The sequence below is a fragment of the Sinohyriopsis cumingii genome, chromosome 10, assembly GCF_028554795.1.
Source record: "Sinohyriopsis cumingii isolate HCF-2022 chromosome 10, ASM2855479v2, whole genome shotgun sequence".
Classification (NCBI taxonomy): domain Eukaryota; kingdom Metazoa; phylum Mollusca; class Bivalvia; order Unionida; family Unionidae; genus Sinohyriopsis; species Sinohyriopsis cumingii.
In genome coordinates, this window is record NC_142970.1 from 101,672,297 (window position 1) to 101,695,855 (window position 23,559).

Sequence of the window (23,559 nt, forward strand, 5' to 3'; positions counted from 1 at the left end):
GTTAAAAACATAAATCTTAAGATTTTCGATAATACGATAATAGCCATTTTAACCTCAGGAGCTGCAATTATGCGCATTTGTTTGGACTGATATTGATATAGTTCGAATATTCTAATAAATGACAATATTTATACCCTGAAACTACTCTATTAGTGTCTGTTTTGGTATGGGGGCGATATGAATACATACGCTTATACGTATGCATGTGATAAACCATACATCTCTTGGTTACCTATGTATAATATGCCATCCAGTAGTCTTTCTGGACATTGCTACAATCTGCAGGTCAAAACGTGTGACTCAAATAGTTGCCATTTAGGTTCTTGACATTAAACATTTCATGTTCGTCTCTAGTTTTTTTTTTGTTGTTGGCAGAAGCAGGGTGTAGACAATGACATATGTTTCCTAAATGTATCTAAACTAGGATTTGTTCATATTGTTATAAGAATATGGCGTATTAGTAAATAAGTTGGATAGAGAGCACACACACACATACACACACACACACACACACACACATATATATATAATATATATATATATATATATATATATATATATATATATATATATATATATATATATATATATATATATATATATATATATATATATATATATATATATATATTCAAGATTCTTGTATAGAGCAAAATTGATTTTTACTCGTTTGCTATAGTTTTATTATTATATTGTACTTATCTGTGGTTTGGACTTACAACTTACATTGTTTAGATATCGATTTGGTAAGGAAGATATATGTATTAAGTTGCCACGGAGTAAGTATTTTCTTTTAAAGATGTAAGAAAACATAGATATTAAAATGTAGTTTTGCCACCTAACAACTGAGTTAGTTCCCACGATTAACACAAAATCATAGAAGACAATATAAGTTTGGGTATATAAATTAAATCTCAGTAAATGACTAAATGACATTCAACAGAAACTGGAAAAAGTGGTTTCCTTGGGAAAATGACAATACAACTGCTGAATAATTTATGGATATTAATTATATTTAGAAAAAAATGTCACAGGTAAATTACATACCAGCATATATTACAATGCAGATATAGCGACTATCTGTTCTTCATAGACACTTCAGGTTTGAAAACAAAATCAGATTTGCAAGGACAAACAATGTAGCTAGTCTGAGTCAATATATGTTTACAAAAGAAAGCCAGCCACTAACTACAGTACCTAAAAGTCACCTTCAGTGTATCCTGTTTTGCATCACGAGGACAGAGTCAATGTATTAGGGCAGACTATCATATTTGTTTTTCTCTTTACACAATTTGCCCATCCTCTGCGCAGCAGGAGAACGTAGCAAGATTACACGTTGTTTGCTAGTGTAAAGTGGATGGGCACATTGAACATGATTTTAGTGATGTGAAAGTTGCTCAACATTTGTGTCTGATAAGAAAGGCTTGACATTTTCGAGTGTTGATCCTTCGCCTCGCGTTTTTATAAAACTATGTAAAATTGCACGGAATACAAATACAATTCTGCTTTCCATCAATTGCCTTCAGGTAATCAACGATGTTATGATAAATCCAGATATTTATATTTTGGTACTCTTTAAAGAGGGTTTCTAATGCTCTCGCATGACAATAGTTAGTCTATTAAATATATATCTTTTTAGATGTCATACAATCTAATAAAATATGTGCGATTGCCAACACATACAAGTATGGGAAATAAAGTCTCTCTGATGTTCATGAAGTCGGCAATTTGCGGTCAACATTCATGAACATGTGTGACTCACAGTGTTTGCACTCGAGCATGATAATGATAGTATTAAATCAAGGGTCACCAGCATAAGAGATGCTAACGTTTCTATGAAATGATGTCTCGTGTATGGTGCTGTGTATATGTCATATTTATGTAAACCGAGATTAGGGAATAATTGAGAAGTATTTTGCTTTTACTTCAGTGGTGTTGATTAGATTATGTTCAGTCAAAATCTGCTACAATTAGAAATCGCCATATTCTGTTTTATTAAGAACGTTTCAGAGGAAACTAACTGCAACCACTTTTTTCCTTATTGCAAAATGATCTTTGTACTGATGACTGATACGTCATCCAATTGAAACATAATATAATAGGAATAGTCAAATCTATGATGATAATTGGTCTTCACCTCCTGAGTGTTAGCAAACAATCTTTCGTGTAAACTTTCATAGGTTTTAAACAGTCAACCATGTATAATATCCTCGTCTTCTGTTCTAAACTCCTTTTCAACCACTGAACATAACTGAAACAAAGAGAAACGAGTTGGCGAAACGTATGATTTAGGTTCTCCTTGATCATAATCAAAATAGCAATTATCTATAATTATCTCCGTCGCTTGTTTCATAGCATTTTGTGTAACGGCCATTTGATCGACAACTAATCTCAGTAATATATATGGGTTATATGCTGAATTAGTATCAGTAAAAATAGAATCTTAGTCAGCTTTGGAGATAAAAGATAATCAGGAGCAGATTGTGCAAACCACATATTAAATCAAATCAATAATTATCACACGAACGACTAAAATAATTGATTGATTGATTTTATTTTTAACGGCGCATCAGCACTGTTAGGCTATTTAGCGCCAAACAAGACGTTATTTGTATAATCTTTTAAAATATTATAAAAGGTCCTATATCGACCAGCGATATAAAAGAACAAATGGTTGAAATTAAAAACGGTGAGATGGTAACGGTGCAAAATAAAGCTTCCCGATCAACGGGAGATGTAAATGTTCTATGTTAATGAAAAAAGATGAAAAGGTATTAAAATGGGACGGTATATATATTGCATAAAACTGCACAAGGTGATAGCATAAAAGTCAGAGTTTAGAGTAAATATTTATGGCTTTCAGGAACTCTATAATACGAGTGATGTTTATAGTGTCAAAAAGTTCTTTCATGTCATGCACAATGTAATAACGACCGCGCGTAGGTTGCAGGTCAAAGCACTCTATCATAAAGTGCTTGACAGTGAATGGTTCATTGCAAGAAACGCACTCTGGTGGGTCTTCACCTTTTAGTATGTGGTAGTGGGTGATATAAGTATGACCAGTTCGGATTATTGCAATGACTATCTCCTCCTTACGAATGGTTCTGTAGGAAGGAGTCCATTCTCCTAGAGTTGGCCTGATTGCATGAAGTTTGTTATTTATAGCATCATTCCATGATGCCTGCCATTTCTGCCGTAAGGGCTTTCTGATACTGGGTTTAAAATCAGTATACGGTATTTTAAAATCAAATGGTTCTTGAATAAGGGCCGTTTTAGCAGTGCGATCTGCTTTTCGTTACCTTTAATACCAATATGGCTAGGTAACCAACAGTATATTATATTGTGGGAGACACTCAGCTCGGTATTTTTGACGAGCATGTTTTTCAATAATGGGTTCTCCATTTTTCTATTGTGCAGTGACTGGAGTACTGATAGCGACTCGGAGAAGATGATACTGTTTAAAATACGTTTCTTTTCTATATGTTGCAGAGCAAGGTCTATTACTCTGATTTCGGCTGTAAAAATTGATGTTCCATTTGGTAAGCGAACTTGCGTTGTGTGATTTCCACAAGAAAAAGCTGCAGCAGCCTTTTCCTCATCCTTTGATCCATCAGTGTAAATTCTTGTGTAGTTTTTAAATTCGGTGAGGAGTTCATTGTAAGAGTTGTGGAAGACAGAAGGGTTTGTTTCATATTTTTTTCCATCGTGTAGCGTAAAACGTACATTTGTTTGTTTAATTAGCCGGGTGGTGTTTCGGAGATGGACGTTTTCTGAATTTTAGAAAGATCTATATTTGTAGTGTCAAGGCTGGATGATATACTAATGCCAAAGGAAGGTATGGCGTTTGGTTTATTTTCGTATAAAGTTTTGTATTTGGGTTGAAAAACAGCCGAAAAAGCAGGATTCAGAGGGTTTGATTTTAATTTGAGAGCATACTGTGCGGAAAGCATTTCTCTACGATGCGATAACGGTGGTTCATTCGCTTCAGCTAGAAGGCTTTCACACGGGGATGTTTTAAATGCTCCCAGAGCCAGTCTTATTCCTTGATGATGAATTGGATCAAGCATTTTAAGATATGACTTTCGGGCTGAACCATACACAACGCAACCATAGTCTAGTTTGGAGCGAATAAACGTTCTATATAAATTCAGGATGACTTTTCTATCAGCACCCCAGTCAGTGTGCGCTACTACTTTAAGTAAGTCAAGTGCTTTTAAGCATTTGGCTTTCAAGTTTTTAGGTGTGGAATAAAAGTCAGTTTTCTGTCAAAGATAATACCCAAAAATTTTGTTTCCTCAACAACTGGAATAGGTGTTCCGTCCAGCGTGAGTTTAGGTTCATCATGGTGTCATCGTAATTGACAGAAACGCATGCATACCGTTTTTGATTTCGAGAATTTGAAACCGTTCGTACTAGCCCAATTTTGAATTTTGTTGATATTTTGCTGTAGTTGTCTTTCAATTGTATGCATGTGCTTTGACCGATAACATGTGAGAAAATCATCAACATATAGTGAGCAATCCACACCAGGAGCCAAACACTTGGTGATGTTATTAATTTTGATATTGAAAAGTGTCACAGATAAAATACTGCCCTGGGGCACACCCATCTCTTGCTCGTGCAAATCTGAGAGAGTAGAGCCCACTCGTACCTTGAATTTTCTGTCTGAGAGGAAGTTGGATATGAAAGAGGGCAGACGGCCTTTTAGACCTAGATCGTGCAGGTCTTTTAGTATCCTGTACTTCCATGTTGTGTCATAGACCTTTTCTAAATCAAAGAAAACCGCTACTAAATGTTCTTTCTTGATCAATGCATCGCGAATGAATTTTTCTAGTCTAACCAGATGATCTTTGGTGCTCCGTCCATAACGAAAGCCACTTTGGAAAGGAGATATTAAATTGTTAGTTTCCAGGTACCATACAAGCCGAGAATTGATCATTCGTTCCATTGTTTTGCACATGCAGCTTGTGAGTACAATAGGTCGATAGTTGGTAGGATCTTCGCTATCTTTACCGGGTTTGGGAACTGGTATTACTGTTGCTTCTTTCCATATCTTAGGTAGATTACCAGTAATCCATAAATCATTGAAGAGTTTCAAAAGAGAAGTTAAATACGATTCTGGAAGATGTTTTAAAAACTGGTAATGCATTTTGTCAGGATCAGCGGAAGTATCATGGGCCTTATCTAAAGCCTCCATAACTTCTGATAGTGAAAACAGTTGGTTGTAACTTTCCGAGTTGTTGGATGTGAATTTTAAACGTGACTTTTCTTTTTGAGTTTTCAATTTTTGGAAGGCTTCGGAATAATTAGATGATGAGGAATTTTTAGAGAATGTATCAGCAAGAACATTTGCTATGTCATGTTTTGAGCTAAAATTGTTATTGTTCAGTTTCAGATGTCGGAAAGAATTGTGTTTTCTCTTTCCGTTTATTTTGCGGATCGTGTCCCAAACTTTCTTAATTGAGGAACGAGAGTTTAAAGAGGAAACATATTTCATCCATGATGCTCGTTTGCTTTCTTTGATTGTGCGGCGAGCTTTGGCCCGGAGAATACGATATTTACTTAAATTCTCGGGCGTCGGATGATTGTTAAATTTTTTCAAGGCTTCTCGGCGTTGTCGTATGGCTTCCTTACATTCCTTAGTGAGCCAAGGTTTTAGGGTTCTTTTACAGTTTGTTGAGGACTTGGCGATAGATTCTTTTGCAATGTCGGTTAAAATAGATGAAAAATGCTGAATGGGGTCGTTAACATTGAAAACTGTATCCTCATTCAGCCTAGGTTTAAAGAGTGTTTCAAACTTGGCCCGGTCGGCCTTCTTTAAATTCCATTGTGGAATTACTTCATCACTTGTAGAGTTAAGATTTACGAGGGAGATTGGGAAGTGATCGCTGCTGTGAAGGTCATCACCGACCTTCCATTCATAGTCCAAAAGCAGCCAAGGAGAACAAATTGTCAAATCGATGCATGTGTATGTACCCGTGCCTGGGTGTAAAGATGTCGGTGTTTTGGTGTTATATAGACACAGATCGTGTCTAGAAATAAAGTCTTCAACTTTGTGACCTCTGTCACTTATATAATTTGATCCCCATAACATGTTATGAGCATTAAAATCCCCGAGTAAAACAAAGGGTGCGGGAAGCTGTTGAACAAGATTGTCGAGTTCGTTTGGTACTAGGTTAGTGTTTGGTGGTAAGCAAATAGAGCAAAATGTAATCACTCGATGTAGAGTGACGCTTACAGCAATGGCTTGTAAATTGGTGTTTAAATTGATGAAGCTATGAGGGGCTCAGTTGTTCACAATAACAGAGACTCCTCCTGATGCCCTGTCAACATTCTGTGAGTAGGTGTTAAACATGGAGTAGTTTTTAAGATGTTCTCGGTATCTTTCAAAAATATTTCCTGAAGACATAGTACTGCAGGATCATGTTCGTTTATAAGCAGAAGAATATCGTGATAGTTGGGTTTAAGTCCTCTACAGTTCCATTGTATGATGGTGTTCTTCATTATAAGTTTATATTGGAGATTCTGTACCTAGTTAGACCTTTCGCGGAGGCAATCTGGTTATTTCTCTGCAGGAAGTACGGGGGTGAATTGTTTGTTTGTGGGTCTGGAGCTACCTTGAGCACATGAAGCAGTTTCTTCTGCATCCATGCTCTCAGTGTCTCCAAACCTGTTTTATAGTTTGATGGGGTCATCTGACCCCTTTTGTTGTCTGTTTCCGTGAGATTTTTTTACTTTTTGGTGATTTCGGTGCTTGGGTATTATTAAATGCAGTCTAAGTAGATGCCGTGTTTTTCTGTGCTTGGTAATGGGGGGTGTTTGAATTTGGTGTTGAATCGGGTGCTTCTGTTTGTGTTTGAGCGTCCTTCGTTGTTTTAGGGTTGATCTTCACTACAATGGAGAAGGATGGGCCAGGATGGGCTGTTTTCGGCTGTACAAGTTTTCTGGCTTCTGGATAGGGAATATTAGTTGTGTATTTTACCCTCTGAATTTCCTTCTCCTGTTTCCAGGTATCGCAATCCTTGGAATTTGCGTGGTGCTCTTTTCCACAGTTGGCACAATGCGGAGTTGCTCTACATTCAGATTTTTGATGTGCATTGTCTCCGCATCGGCCACATATTTGGCTTTTTGAGCAGCGGTCTTCGTGATGGCCGTATTTTTGACACTTATAACACCGAAGAGGGTTTGGGATGTAAATCTCTACCTTTACTTGCAAAAAGCGAACTTTTACCACTTTGGGTACAGCTGGCCTGTTGAAGGTGAGTACAATGGTGTTGGTGTCCTGCATATTGTTATTACGTTTAATACGTATTCTTCGGACTGCAGTGACACCTTCACCTTTCATTCCTTCAAAGACATCAGCGTCGGTGACTCCAGCCAGGTCACGACAGCGAATCACACCTTTGGACGTATTCAGGGTGGTGTGAGCGAATGAGGAGGTCACTGGGATATCAAAGAACGTTTTCATTTTCCTGATATTGTCTGATTGACCTCGTCGCTCACACTCAATAAGAAGACAACCCGATTTCAGCTTTTTAACACTTTTAGGTGTGCCAATCGATCCTGTGATAGTCTTTTCGATGACAAATGGAGATAGTGCGGCAAGCGGTTGAGTGGCATCATTGGACTGTATGACCATGAAGCGTCACACTGCATGGTTCGTCGTCAGACTCTGATAAGGGTTTCGATGTTTTATTTTGATTTTGTTTTTAATTTTCCATGTTGGCATAATTAAAATTCAGCACCCGTCCTCCCAGTCCACCATGGAGCCCAACAAGGGAACACTTTTCAAGTGCCAGGGATACACAGATGCCATACTCAGTTGATAAAATTACCTTTGATTGACCCTGAGGTCGCCAGTTTCTAGGGTCGGTAAAATTACCTCCCGATTGACCCGTTAAGCCACCGCCTTCTAGGAAGTTGATTGATTGATTGATTGATTTATTTTTAACGGCGCATCGGCACCGTTAGGCTATTTAGCGCCAAACAAAGTGTTATTTCTATAATCTTTTAAAACGAATAAAAGGTCCTATATCGACCAGCGATATAAAAGAACAAATGGTAGAAATTAAAAAACGGTAAGATGATAACGGTGCAAAATAAAGCTTCCCGATCAACGGGAGATGTAAAAATGATGAATAGTTATTAAAATGGGACGGTATATGTATATTGCATAAAACTGCACAAGGTGATAGCATAAAAGTCAGAGTTTAGGGTAAATATTTACGGCTTTCAGGAACTCTATAATACGAGTGATGTTTATAGTATCAAAAAGTTCTTTCATGTCATGCACAATGTAATAACGATCGCGCGTAGGTTGTAGGTCAAAGCACTCTATCATAAAGTGCTTGACAGTGAATGGTTCATTGCAAGAAACGCACTCTGGAGGGTCTTCACCTTTTAGTATGTGGGTGTGGGTGATATAAGTATGACCAATTCGGATTCTTGCAATGACTATCTCCTCCCTACGAATGGTTCTGTAGGAAGGAGTCCACTCTCCTAGAGTTGGCTTGATGGCATGAAGTTTGTTATTTACAGCATCATTCCATGATGCCTGCCACTTCTGACGAAAGAACTTTCTGATACAAGGTTTAAAATCAGTATATGGTATTTTAAAATCAGATGGTTCTTGAGAAAGGGCCATTTTAGCAGCGCGATCTGCTTTTTCGTTACCTTTAATGCCAATGTGGCTAGGTAACCAACAGTATATTATATTGTGGGAGATACTCAGCTCGGTATTTTTTACGAGTATGTTTTTTAATAATGGGTTCTCCAGTTTTCTATTGTGTAGTGACTGGAGTACTGATAGCGAGTCGGAGAAGATGATACTGTTTAAAATGTGTTTCTTTTCTATATGTTGCAGAGCAAGGTCTATTGCTCTGATTTCGGCTGTAAAAATTGATGCTCCGTTTGGTAAACGAACTTGCGTTGTGTGATTTCCACAAACAAAGGCTGCAGCAGCCTTTTCCTCATCCTTTGATCCATCCGTATAAATTCTGGTGTAGTTTTTAAATTCGGTGAGGAGTTCATGGTAAGAGTTGTGGAAGACAGAAGGGTTTGTTTCGGATTTTTTGCCATTGTGTAGCGTGAAAAGAACTTTTGTTTGTTTAATTAGCCAGGGTGGTGTTTCGGAGATGGACGTTTTCTGAATTTTAGAAAGATCTATATTTGTAGTGTCAAGGCTGGATGATATTCTAATGCCAAAGGAAGGTATGACGTTTGGTTTATTTTCGTATAAAGTTTTGTATTTGGGTTGAAAAACAGCCGAAAAAGCAGGATTCAGAGGGTTTGATTTTAATTTCAGAGCATACTGTGCGGAAAGCATTTGTCTGCGATGCGATAACGGTGGTTCATTCGCTTCAGCTAGAAGGCTTTCACACGGGGATGTTTTAAATGCTCCCAGAGCCAGTCTTATTCCCTGATGATGAATTGGATCAAGCATTTTAAGATATGACTTTCGGGCTGAACCATACACAACGCAACCATAGTCTAGTTTGGAGCGTATAAACGTTCTATATAAATTCAGGATGACTTTTCTATCAGCACCCCAGTCAGTGTGCGCTACTACTTTAAGTAGGTCAAGTGCTTTTAAGCATTTGGCTTTCAAGTGTTTTAGGTGTGGAATAAAAGTCAGTCTTCTGTCAAAGATAATACCCAAAAATTTTGTTTCCTCAACAACTGGAATAGGTGTTCCATCCAGCGTGAGGTTCGGTTCATCGTGATGTTTTCGTAACTGACAGAAATGCATGCATACCGTTTTTGATTTCGAGAATTTGAAACCGTTTGCATTGGCCCAATTTTGAATTTTGTTTATATTTTGCTGCAGTTGTCTTTCAATTGTATGAATGTGCTCTGACCGATAACATATTAGAAAATCATCAACGTATAACGAACAATCCACACCAGGAGTCAAACACTTGGTGATGCTATTAATTTTGATGTTAAAGAGCGTCACAGATAAAATACTGCCCTGGGGCACACCCATCTCTTGCTCGTGCAGATCTGAGAGGGTAGAGCCCACTCGTACTTTGAATTCTCTGTCGGAGAGAAAGTTGGATATGAAAGAGGGCAGACGGCCTTTTAGACCTAGATCGTGCAAGTCATTTAGTATCCCGTACTTCCATGTCGTGTCATAGGCCTTTTCTAAATCAAAGAAAACCGCTATTAAGTGTTCTTTCTTGATAAATGCATCTCGAATAAATGTTTCTAGTCTAACCAGATGATCGTTGGTGCTCCGGCCATATCGAAAGCCACTTTGGAAAGGAGATATTAAATTATTAGGTTCTAAGTACCAGACAAGCCGAGAATTGATCATTCGTTCCATTGTTTTGCACACACAGCTTGTGAGTGCAATTGGTCGATAGCTGTTAGGATCTGCGCTATCTTTACCGGGTTTGGGAACTGGTATTACTGTTGCCTCTTTCCAGATTTTAGGTACATTACCAGTAATCCATAAATTGTTGAAAATCTCAAGAAGGGCTGTTAATGAAGGTTCTGGGAGGTGTTTCAAAAACTGGTAATGTATTTCGTCAGGCCCAGTGGATGTATCGTGGGCCTTATTCAGAGATTCCTTCAGCTCATACATTGTAAACGGTTGATTATAACTTTCTGAGTTATTCGATGTGAATTTCAACCGTGTCTTTTCTTTGTGAGTTTTTAATCTTTTGAATGCTTCTGAGTAATTAGAGGATGAGGAATTTTTTGAGAAGCTATCAGCAAGTATGTTAACAATGTCATGTTTGGAATTGATATTCTTGTTGTTTACTTTGAGATGTCGAAAGGAATTGTATTTCCTATTTCCATTGATTTTGCGGATCGTGTCCCAAACTTTCTTTATAGAGGAACGAGAGTTTAGAGTTGAAACATATTTTTTTCATGATGTTCTTTTACTATGTTTAATCGTGCGGCGAGCATTGGCCCGAACAATACGGTACTTAGTTAAATTTTCGGGTGTTGGACGATTATTAAAATTTTTCAGTGCTTCTCGGCGTTGTCTAATGGCCTCTTTACATTCTTTTGTGAACAATGGTTTTGAGGGTTTTTTACCGTTTGGTGAGGACTTGGGAATGGATTCTTCTGCATTGTCGATTAAAACAGAAGTAAAATATTGAAAAGGGTTATTGTCGTTTAAGACAGTATCCCTATTAAGTCTAGTTGTACAAAGTGTTTCAAATTTGGCCCAGTCGGGCTTCTTTAAATTCCAATGTGGAACTGCTTCGTCAATTGTAACGTTGGCATTGTTAAGAGAGATTGGAAAGTGATCACTGCTGTGAAGGTCATCAGCGACCTTCCATTCATAGTCCAAAAGCAGCGATGGGGTACAAATTGTCAAATCAATACACGTGTATGTACCAGTTCCTGGGTGTAAATATGTCGGTGATTTGGTATTATATAGACACAAATCGTGTCTGGAAATGAAGTCTTCTATTTTGTGACCTCTGTCACTTATGTGATTTGAACCCCATAAAATGTTATGGGCATTAAAATCACCGAGTAGAATAAAGGGTGCGGGGAGTTGTTGAACAAGGTCGTCTAATTCATTTGTTACTAAATTGGTGTTTGGTGGTATGTAGATAGAACAAAAGGTAATCACCCGATGCAGAGTGACGCTCACAGCAGTGGCTTGTAAATTTGTGTTTAGAGGGATGACGCTATGAGGGGCTCTGTTGTTCACAATAACAGAGACTCCTCCTGAGGCTCTGTCAACATTATGAGAGTAGTTGTTAAACAGGGAGTAGTTTTTAAGTGTGATGTTATCTATATCTTTCAAAAATGTTTCCTGAAGACATAGTACTGCAGGATCACGTTCGTTTAAGAGCAAAAGAATATCATTGTAGTTGGCTTTAAGTCCTCTACAGTTCCATTGTATGATGGTGTTCTTCATTACAAGTTTATATTGAAGATTCTGGAGCTAGGTTAGACCTTTCGCGGAGGCAATGTCTTTGGTTATTTATCTGGAGGAAGTACGGGGGTGAATTTTTTGTTGTTAGGTCTGGAGCCACCTTGAGGACATGGAGCAGTTTCTTCTGCATCCATATCCTCAAAGTCTCCAAACCTATTGTGCAGTTTTATTGGGTCATCAGACCCTTTTTGCTGCCTATTTCCTGCCGACTTTTTCTTACTGTTTGGTGATTTTGATGGTGGAGGATTGTTGAACGTTGTTTGCGTCGATGTTGAGTTTTTTGGGGGTTTGTAATGTGATATGTTCGAGACGGAAGGGGATTCAGGTGGGTCTGTTTGGGTTTGGGCGTCTTTCGTTTCTTTTTGATTGCTCTTTACTATGGTTGAGAAGGATGGGCCGGGGAGTGATGTTCTATTTTGTACAAGCTTCCTGGCCTCTGGATACGGGATGTTGGATGTGTATTTGATCCTTTGGATTTCCTTCTCCTGTTTCCATATATCGCAATCTTTTGAATTTGCATGGTGTTCCTTGCCGCAGTTGACGCAATGCGGAGTGGCTTTGCACTCGGATTCCCGATGAGAAGGGTCTCCACATCGTCCACATACTTGGTTTCTGGAACAGCGGTCTTCATGATGACCGTATTTTTGACATTTGTAGCATCGGAGGGGATTTGGTATGTATACCTCAACCCTAACTTGTAAGAACCCAACTTTGACAACTTTAGGTACCGTTGGTCTGTTGAAGGTGAGTATAATGGTGTTGGTGTCTTGCAGATCGTTGTTTCGTTTGATACGAATCCTACGAACTGCAGTGACACCTTCACTTTTCATCCCCTCTACGATGTCTTTGTCGCTGACTCCAGCCAAGTCACGGCAACGAATGACGCCTTTTGATGTATTTAGAGATGTGTGTGCGAAACAAGTCACTGGGATGTCATGAAATACTTGAATTTTTTGAATGTTCTCAGTGTGTGCTTTACGTTCGCACTCCACAAGCAGACCACCTGATTTAATCTTTTTAACGCTTTTTGGTTTGCCGACTAATCCAAGTATAGTCTTTTCGATTATAAATGGCGATAGTGCGGCTAGGGGTTTGGTTTCATCTTTTGATTTGATGACCATGAAGCGAGGAAACGATTCCACACTACATGGTTCATCATCTGAGTCAGTTCCCGTTTTGGTACGCTTATTTTGATTTTTTTGATTTTCCATTTTGGCTTGAATAAAAATTCAGCACCCGTGCTCCCCACCCACCAAGGAGCCCAACAAGGGGACACTTTTCAAGTGTCAGGGATACACAGATGCCATACTCAGTTGATAAAATTACCTTTGATTGACCCTGAAGTCGCCAATTTCTAAGGTCGGTAAAATTACCCCCCGATTGACCCGTTAAGCCACCGCCTTCTAGGAAGTCTTCTGAGACTTGGAAAAGGGAAAGATAAAGGAAGAGAATTTAGGGGCAACGGTGGTATCAAGAGAGATACAAGGAGACAGATAAAGAAGGTGAGAGAGTAAATAAAGACCTCCTAGGGCTCGGCGTGACCAGCCGATTTGTCGGAACCGGGCCCATCCCGACCACCCGTCTAAGAGAAGTAGAGGCCAAAGTAGTGTGTTGCAGGGAAAGCCTCTGCTCAACTACCAGGATCCTTTCCTCCTCCGACACGGGACGCAACCCACGGCAATCAGGTTGCCTCTACTTAGTCGCCTTTTACGACACGTAGCGAGGCACGTCGGGCCAATTCTACAACCCCGGACCCGCAGGGGGATTCTCGGAAGTCCTCCAAGACTTGGGAAAGGGAAAGATAAAGGAATATAATGTAGGGGTAACGGTGGTATCAAGAGAGATACAGGTAGAAAGATAAAGAAGGTGAGACAGTAAATAAATACTTCCTAGGGCTCGGCGTGACCAGCCGATTTGTCGGAACCGGGCCCATCCCTACCACCCGTCTAAGAGAAGTAGAGGCCAAAGTAGTGTATTGCATGGAAAGCCTCTGCTCAACTACCAGGATCCTTTCCTCCCCTATACGGGACGCAACCCACGGAAAACAGGTTGCCTCTACTTAGTCGCCTTTTACGACACGTAGCGAGGCACGTCGGGCCAATTCTACAACCCCGGACCCGCAGGGGGAGACTAAAATAAAGGCTTCTTATTAGGGTCCATTCCACAAAATTTAAATGGTCCTGACACTGTCTCAGTGGGATGCAACGAATCAGCGGAGCAAGCATTTTAACGGAGGTATATGCTTTAGCGTTTAAGAAATCAGGTCCTATTTCAAAGTTACAAAACTAGTCATAAAATAAATTTTTGTTTCAATTTGTATTACGTCACTTGAGGTCATACTGTGATATTAGGATGAATCAACAAGGTTTAATAACACTTCTGAGCTATTGTTTCTGCTGAAATTCTTTAATTTTTACCTTACCGTCGAATTGCAGAAATTTAATTAAGAAATTGTAAATGATATTTTTTCTTACCTTGTATACAAAATATATTGTCCATGTATTATTTACATTTGACTTTTATTGGATCTATTCATCTTTTAATATACGAAAAGGTCATCTGTAATGTATGTTCACGCAAAAGGTTCAGTATCCAACTTTACATAAGCTGATATGTTACTGTTCCTTATTAATTAGCATGCTTTCCAAAGAAACGGAAAATAACTTGCATGTTGTGTCCACATCTCGTTGCGTAATCAGTTGACACACGGTGAGCTATGTGAACCATATGGCACACTTGTTTTGTTATACCACTGTAAGATTAATTTAGGCAAAAAACAGGGTCCCTCCAATACGCTAATAGTTTTCCAGGCAGCCATAACTTAAAACTAAAGTGAGAACATTCTTAGCAGATGCAAGAAGTCATGACTATTTATAATGCTCATGGCGTTAGTGATATTTAAATGTTAATCCAATTTGTAGCTTAAGAATGTTTCTAGAACTAAACGGCCTGCATGGTATTTGGTGGTAAAGAAAATTGTTTTGAGTAGTTGTGAGCTGTAAATAACACGAGCGTCGTGTTATAACTTGTCAAAGAGAGGCTGGGATATATGATTTATCACGCTGACCCGTATATCTATCCTTCATTTCATCCAGCAGCAAGAGTCTATTCACACGTTTGTATCGCAGCTGCGAAGACTGTGGTACATACTACTGGCATTATATGTTAGTTAATCATTGTGCCTTTGCAAGTGTCGATGAGTTATTATTAATTTCGCTTATTTTAGCAAATGGCTTTTGTTGTATGTCATTAGTTTTAGAAATTTGGTATTTTATTCTCAGCACTGTATTAGTTATGAGTTCTTTTAGCCTGCTAGATGAACGCAGAGTAACCTAACCTTGTGAACACATATAGTACACGCATGTACTTTATTAAACTGGACTACTGTGAAACTTAATGCATATTATTATCATTAGTTACTCCAGCGCACGTGCAACGAGGATATCATATTTTCAAAACTCTTGTACCATATTAAATTCAGTCTTACTTAAATTAATTACCTGAGAAGATAAATTTAAACCGGATCGATCTTTCAATTCGGGCAATACTTACTTTGCAATGATATTTAAATAAATCACACGTTTCCTGATTATAGAATACAATTTTCATCATGATTTGTTTGAATTAAAATATTACGTTACAGCTGAATGCGTGAATACAGATAATCACTCTAAATATGCATGTATAGGTTTACAGCAGATGAGTAACCGTTAGGCTATATATTGCCAATTAAAATTTAATTTCTAAAACATGTTGAGATATAAATTCCAACAATATTTACGAAGATAAAACCTGTCAAGCAAGCATTACTGTGACAGAAAAAGCTGTTATATTTATTTGAAATGTATATTAAATGAAAACTAAATGCAAACAGTAAATATCATTACAATATAAGATCAAAGTCGGGTCATTATTCCTCACTTATCTATATAAGTATATCTGGTGGTATAGAATATCTTTGGATTCCTTTCTCGACACTGCCTTCCCTTCTCGACACTGCCTTGCAAACGCTTAAATCTGACAAGCCTTTTTCAGGTCTTACAGAAGCATAATGTGCTAATAAAATATAGAAAGTGTACAATTATCATTTGAGTATCAAGTGTACTAAATAGGCAAATAAAACATCCAGAGCAAGAAAATGCAGGGTTGGTTAACGGAGATGAAGAAAACGGCTATAAAAGCATTTGAAAACTAACCTTAGTGCCTATGCGTAATAAAATTATTAAAGATTTCGTTTATTTTCAGGACTATTTAAAGATTGAAGAAAAGGCTGAATCCAGAATAGATCATAGCAATGCACCGTCCTCTAATTAAAGACCAACGTTGTGCGTGTGTGACTCTCAGAAGCTTAGTTATACCGCTATCTAAGGCATCTCAGGAGCATAAACAGAGCTTAACACGCCAAAATTAAATTGAGCTGAAGACACAAGACTAGTTTTATCTTAACATTATTCAAGCGTACAAATCATAGAAGCATACCATTTGTACAGTACAAACTATGTTCGACACTATGATAGAGTCTGAATGGAGTTTATTATTGCACTTATTTTTAAGACGCATTGAATACATATAACAATTCAATTACGTACCTCGTCCACATTCATAACTGCAAATAAATGTTATGTACAAACACTAATGAAAATAGTTTGAATATTATCTAGGAATGGAAACAGAATCATACAACTGGATTTGTTTTTCCAAGCTAGTAACAGATGTTGGAGCTGAAGTACTTCGAACTATTTTCAACCAACAGTTTCCGACATGCTGTCTCGGTGAATATAAGTCATTCTGGTTGAAAACTTTAGACACTCGACATCAGTTAAACTTTTGTTCAATACTTTGGTTACGATTCTTTCAACAGGTCCGTAAGCTTGATCAAGACAAACAGAAAGAATTGAAACCTCTAATCGAATCGTTGAAACCAAAAGGTAAACAGACATTAACAAAGCAAGTGGAAGTCCTAAAGACATGGATGCACGATATCCAAAACAAATTTGACTCGTGTGAACCCGATATCAAGGAAATGCTATCATCGTGGGAACGCGAAATAAAAGATGAAGTAAGCAAACTATGTTCACTGCTTGGGGTCCTAAAAGACTGGAATACAAGCTTCTTCTCTCTTTGGAACAAATACGAAAACGATCTTATTAGCACAATGGAGGTATATCTTGACGAGTTTGTGTCAGCCAGAAGAAAGAACCTTTCAGATATCAAAAATCCATCACGAGATGACCTGCAAACATTTTCTATCACGTTTGAGAAAGACGCACAGTCAATCAAAGAAAAATGCCAAACGGAATTGATGATTTGTTTCAAATCATGGCAAAAAGATTTTAAAGCTGTGGTAAATTCCTGGAATCTCCAAGAAAAGATCTCTCATTACAACTTCATTCTAGAAAGCCTCGTCAGCGAGGTAAACGTCAACCTTCGGCGGCTCAAAGAAAGGCGCAGGACTGAAATCAACCTATATTTAGAATCGTGGTACACCAATCTTAAAAAGTTGCAAGTTTCTTGGCAGCGGCAGACAAATGTAGCTTCCGACAGTCCAACAAAGATAAATAAATTGGCACAAACCTGGCAGTTAAGTCTGACGGAATTTCCATCTTATCATCAAGAACAACTAAATCGATTTTTGCTTTCCAAGCCTGTGCTACGCACACTCATCGGAATGTGGAAACATAAAATCCTGATAGAAGATAATTTTAATGTTTTTCCTGACATAAGTTCATTGGATACTACATGTCTATTGATATTGCTGAGAATTAACGGCATTTTACAGCCTCCAGATTTTGGTTGGCAAGCGGACGCATCTGACACCGATTTATCCGTTGCCGCTGACCTTCTTCGACTAGAGTCATACAGAAATGACATGGTTAGGGGGATTGAGAACCAACTGATTCCTGTGGAAAAGATAGAACAAGTTAAGACTGTATTAAGCAGACTTGCATCCTATGTTAGTAATGATTTCAGAAAAAAAGTCAAATCTTATATGGACAATATAACAAGATGTATCGTCGATGAAGCGCTTGAGGACCCCATCATGCGCGGTGTCATCAATTCGTGCAGAAGAGCCATACTGGCTGATTTGTCGGGCCTATCTTTGTCCGGCAGGTCCATGGCAATCACCAGCACATTTGAATCATACATTAAAATCTTGCGTTCACTCCTGAATGTGAAAAGGAAGACAAGTAATCCGTCTGTAGAATTAGAGATTACTGCTGAAAAGAACTGGAAATCAGAGGTAGATGCCTCGAGCAAAGGTAAAAATTAGAAAAAACTTATCCTGCTTCACACGATCTTACACAGAAAAGACACGATCACTTCTCTCACCCATGTAGTTCACTCTCTCTCTTTATATATATATATATATATATGTGTGTGTGTGTGTGTGTGTGTGTGTGTGTGTGTATGTGTGTGTGTGTGTGTGTGCTTAGTCGTGAGGAAATATAGGATCGCGTGTGCAGGCAGGGCGATGGGTGTCATTTACCCGAGGACATGTCTTTGAATCTCCATAGAGTACGAATTAAAAATTCTATACATGTATGATAGTATTATTTGTGCTGAAATATAAATTCTACCTACTACTTTTGTTCATTGTCGTGTATTTAAGACCCGCCGCGATCAATCCAATAAGACAGAATGTTCGAGTATATGGTTTTTGTCTTCTTTATGTGTATTTCGTTCTAATAATATCGTTACAGATGGTGAGAAGTACCAAAGGCAATTTTTAGAGGAGTTACTGAATCATTTAGACGTCCACGACACGGATCAGAAAGCTCCGGCAGTAACCGTTACACACCCAGATTTTCGCAAGCCTTTGTCGTTCATAAATATGACGACCATTGATGTTATCCAGTCTGCAAAGAGGGATAGTATGCCTCAAATGGCAAAGAGAATTAGAGAAGTGGAAGAAGAAGAGCCGGTTAAGAAGCAAATAAAGAAATCGGTAGGTAGGCAAGGCGCTTCCGGCTTACATTTCTCGTAGTGAATATATTGCTATAGTATGTTAATAATTGTACCTATGTGCATATTAAAACTTGTCGTTAAAAACTGTCAAAACGGTAACCTAGATGTCCGTAGTATTGTATTTGACTAGTTACTTAGCATGACTGTAGGCAGAGTGCAAGGTACGGAAATTAAAATACACGGGCGGATGTAAAGATTTGCATAAGATCCATGACGTTGAATTGGACGAACGATTAGAATATGAAGCTACTGTAAATCGTAGAAAACTCGAAGTGGATTTGTTCCTGAATGGTGAATTATTTGGTTGTATCAAGTTTTTCGAGATGGCAGAAAACAGTTCTTCACGTGGTACAGGGAATCCTAGTGAGAATTCAAAGTATTAATGGATATGCATTGTTTACATACTTACAATTAGATCTTCTTTCCTTGTAAACATATATTCGCCTTTTGTAATCAGAAACAAAAAAAAAAACACTATAAACAACTTTACCTCCTTTCTCTTCTAGAAAACCCGTGAGACTGACTTATTCTGCGATTTCAGTGGTGTAGGGGTATAACGGAGTTATCTGTCTAAATACATGTATGTAGATGGTACGTTATCAAAGTTCAAGACACAGTCACAAAATGATATGTTGGTCTTTATATCTGCAATTTGATCAAACACCTAAGTCAAAAAATGCATATACAGTGTATCACTTGTGCTTTATTTTCTCAGATTAAAATGATAATTTGCAAATTACAACAAATAAGATTTGGGAAAAGATGTCGCGAGGGAAGGCATTACCTCTATTTGCAACGTTCGTCAGCACTCGCTTAAATAAAGAGCATCATGTAGCTTATTGACTTGTTCATTATGCTTTTTGATAATCAGATTGACAAATATACGTTGAGTGCCGATTATGTCACATGCGTAATATTATTTATAGATGGAAGCCTCATTTTACATGCCGGATCTCGGGAGGTGACGTTTCATGCGAGCGGATAACTTAATTAAGTGAATAGTTCCGTTTCATTGACAATGGAAAATATGTTAGCTGCAATTAAATTTCCTATGAGCACTGGTTATATGGTTCCGTTGATTGCCCGTGTATGTGAATGTCTGCATGATTTGGAATTTAACGTAGCTTTAACAAGTTTTCAGTGGTATCGCTACGATGTCTGCCGTGTGACAATTTATAGTTTTCTTAGCACTGGGGCATCCTGCTTCAGACATGTAGCATGATGTCCAACCCAGTAAGACTTTTCATACACGACCCCGAGCAGTCATAACACTAACATTTAATGCTGAGTGCCAAGCGAGGCAGCTGCTAGGACTATTTTTATGTCGTTGGTAAGACTCGACCGTGGCTCGAACCCGTGACCTCCCACATCCAAAGTGGACGCTCTAACCACTTAAGCCACCGGAGCGTTCGATACCCTGAATAAGCGTCTACTGCCTATTTACAAATTTGTGAACGAAACTTGGTTATATTGTGATTGAACACAAAATAATCTATGTGACTGAGTTTGTATTCCATTTTAAACGTTAACATTATGACTTTTAATCTAGCAGAAACATTACGACAATGTTATTAATCATACTTATATTTCAGTTTGTGATTTCATTTAACATATATTTTCCTCAAATGTGACGAATTTTCATTTTAGCATCAATATTCTACGGAAGCCTTGACAAACTCATCTACTTCAGCAGGAATATATGTCGAGAAGAATATACCGGAATTTGTTGTGGAATCGAAATTATATTTAAGGACTGCAGGTAGGAGTAATATATTTAACAACTGCATTATATTACACAATTTCACGTATGAGAAATAGACCATTTGTCTTCATCGGAAACCCGAATGCAAAGCCAATCCAAAAGGAGTAAGACACACATTAAAAGGATTGTAAACCTGAAAAAGGAGATATAAATACAAACGGTGAGATACCAGTCTAGAGCATCTCTACTTGGCCCAAGTTTTGAACACCAGTTGCAAAACAACTCAGAACGTACACACCAAAACATGCCCAACTAGTTCAACAACAACGTCAAGCACTCCTCAAGAAAACACTACATCTGATCAGACAAAATTAAAAAACAAACCACGAGTAAAACGACCAGAAAAAAAACAAAAAAAAAAAAAACAAAAAAAACCAAAAACAAAACACTTAAAATGTCAAATAGGCAGCAAAGTTGTTCCCATGAAACAAGGAATCTGTATAATAGGTTTGGCGACTTTGATACCATGGATGCAGAACAAACTCCGTGTACTAACCAAGGCGGTTCCAAACCTACATCTGAGAAACGTCTATTCTAATAACTACATTATATATACTTTTACTTCATAATGAGGAATGCCATCACATAATGTAATTGTCGAGTACATAAAACTAACCGCAGTCATCATCTTCTGCTTTTAAGTGAATGTGATGGTGCATAACTATGTCAGCATGAAATCGTTCTAAAAGAAACGGACTTAACAGTTAAAAAATGACTCCTTTCTTAATACCTACTCTAAAGATGCTAACAATTCCTCAGGAAGAATTTAAGTTAACAATAGGAACACTCGAAACGGGTATATATATATATATATATATATATATATATATATATATATATATATATATATATATATATATATATATATATACCCGTTTCGAGTGTCCCTATTGTTAACTTAAATATATATATATATATATATATATATATATATATATATATATATATATATATATATGCATCCATCTGCCAATATGTTGTCCGCTTGTTTCGCATTTTAACTGGAAGGCTGCTGATGATCATAGCGACCACTTCCTAGTCTCTTTTAAGAACATTTACCCTACCAAGAACTATCCAATTCCACACTGGAATTTAGTGAATGTCAACAGGACCAAGTTTCAAACACTGTTGGCCTAGACCTACAAGAGATACCTTTCAAACGCCAACCATTGTATTCAAGACTTTAAATCCATTTTATTCAAGATTGCAGAAAAATCCATTCTTATGTCCCCACGTTTCTAGTAAAAGCCTCAAACCATGGTTTGTTAAAGACTATATAGAAGCCATTAGAAAACTCTAAGAAGCACTAAGAAAATTTAAAAATCATTAGGCGCCCGAAATTGTGATTAGGTACAGCATATTCTGAGCTAACGTTCGCCGTACGATTAAAGAACGTAGTAAAGTATGGTAAATAGTAGGCTTCTACTTTACATTATCGTTGCTCTGTAAAGGAGACGATCTGCTAATTAAATGGTATGGAGAAATACAACCCTTTCCATGCCCGCTCCATTAACCTAGTGGTAAGCAAGTCCTCTTTGGATGAGGGAGGTCGTAGGTTTGAACCCCGGCCAAGTCATACCAAAGAGTTATAAAAATGGTACCAACAGCTGCCTCGCTTAGCCCTCAACATTAAGAGGTTAGTGTTAGGACTGGTTTTAGGATAATTTGGGATAATTTGGGTGGGATGCATGATACATATCTGCGGCATGATGCGCCAGTGCTAGACATCAATATAAACTTCCACACTGTATATATAGTAGAGATAAAACGTTTTATCGCTGCGTTAAACAATCCAAATCACACACACTTTCCGGCGTCTAAAATGGAGCAAAACAAGCTTTAATTCCAAATGTCACATACCAATTGTACTTTCTGATAGTTTTTCTAAAACTTGGTTATGGTTTAATTAGTATGCAGATTGTCGTAGACTAAGACGTGAAAACGAAAAGGTGCTACTAAAATTCACATCCAGTAATTCAGAAATTTGTAACCAACCAAACTGTTTTTACTTTTGGAACTGATGGAAACTATGAACAAGACCAATGATACACCCGCTTGTCCTAAGGAAAGTCTACACCAGCATTTGAAACACATTCCATACTCACCATTAACTTCTCTTTGAAAGTTTTCAACGATTTATGGACCAACAATAATATACCAAAGCTTTGTTAAGACGTTACCCTAATGCCTATTACCAAACCCAGTAAGGATATTATAGATCCTACTAACTACCATCCCATTGGATGTGGTGTGTGTGTGTGTGTGTAAAACGATGGAAGATGGAACGGATGATTAATGCACACCTTGTTTGGTGCTTCGTTTCCAACATGACATCCGATACGACCATCTGGTTAGACGTTAGACGTTTAATCGCCATGCTTTTGTCAAGGAACAACATATACAGACTATTTTCTTCGATTTAGAAAAGGTCTATAATAACATTAAAATTAACAGTATTACAAATTATTTGGGACCTGCTGCGGATTGCTCAATGTTGATGATTTTTAAACATGTTATTGATCGAAACGCATGCGTATAATTGATACACAACTGTTACAAAATATAAACAAAAATGAAAACTGGACCAATGCCAATAATTTCAAATTCTCAAACTCAAGCACAGTATGCATGCATTTATCTTATCAGGGAAGATATCACAATTATCCTTAACTCAAGCTGAACGAAGCACGTAAAGCGATTGTTGAGGAAGCATAATTTTTTAAGTAATGTATTCGATAGACAACTCAGCTTTATTCCAGATATAAAGAATTTGAAAGCGCAATGCTTGGAAGCTCTCTGTTTACTCAGCGTAATAGCTAACTGACAGTCCTTCTTAACCTATAGATCCAAACGGTTATTCAGCCAAACGATGCTTGACACATTTTATCCGCCAATCTATACGACGTACTCGGGAAGCATTTACGACATG

At 37.8% G+C, this 23,559-nt stretch overlaps 1 protein-coding gene across 1 annotated transcript in view; it reads left to right on the forward strand.

Moving 5' to 3' along the window:
- LOC149790731 (uncharacterized) overlaps window positions 1-23,559 on the forward strand; it is a 69,549-nt gene that overhangs the window by 40,019 nt on the left and 5,971 nt on the right. The window contains exons 2-4 of the mRNA XM_089972788.1: window positions 16,148-18,162; window positions 18,604-18,848; window positions 20,516-20,627. Of these exons, the coding sequence (XP_089828914.1) occupies window positions 16,566-18,162; window positions 18,604-18,848; window positions 20,516-20,627 (1,954 nt within the window). The 5' untranslated portion in view covers window positions 16,148-16,565. The remainder of the gene's footprint in view (window positions 1-16,147; window positions 18,163-18,603; window positions 18,849-20,515; window positions 20,628-23,559) is intronic.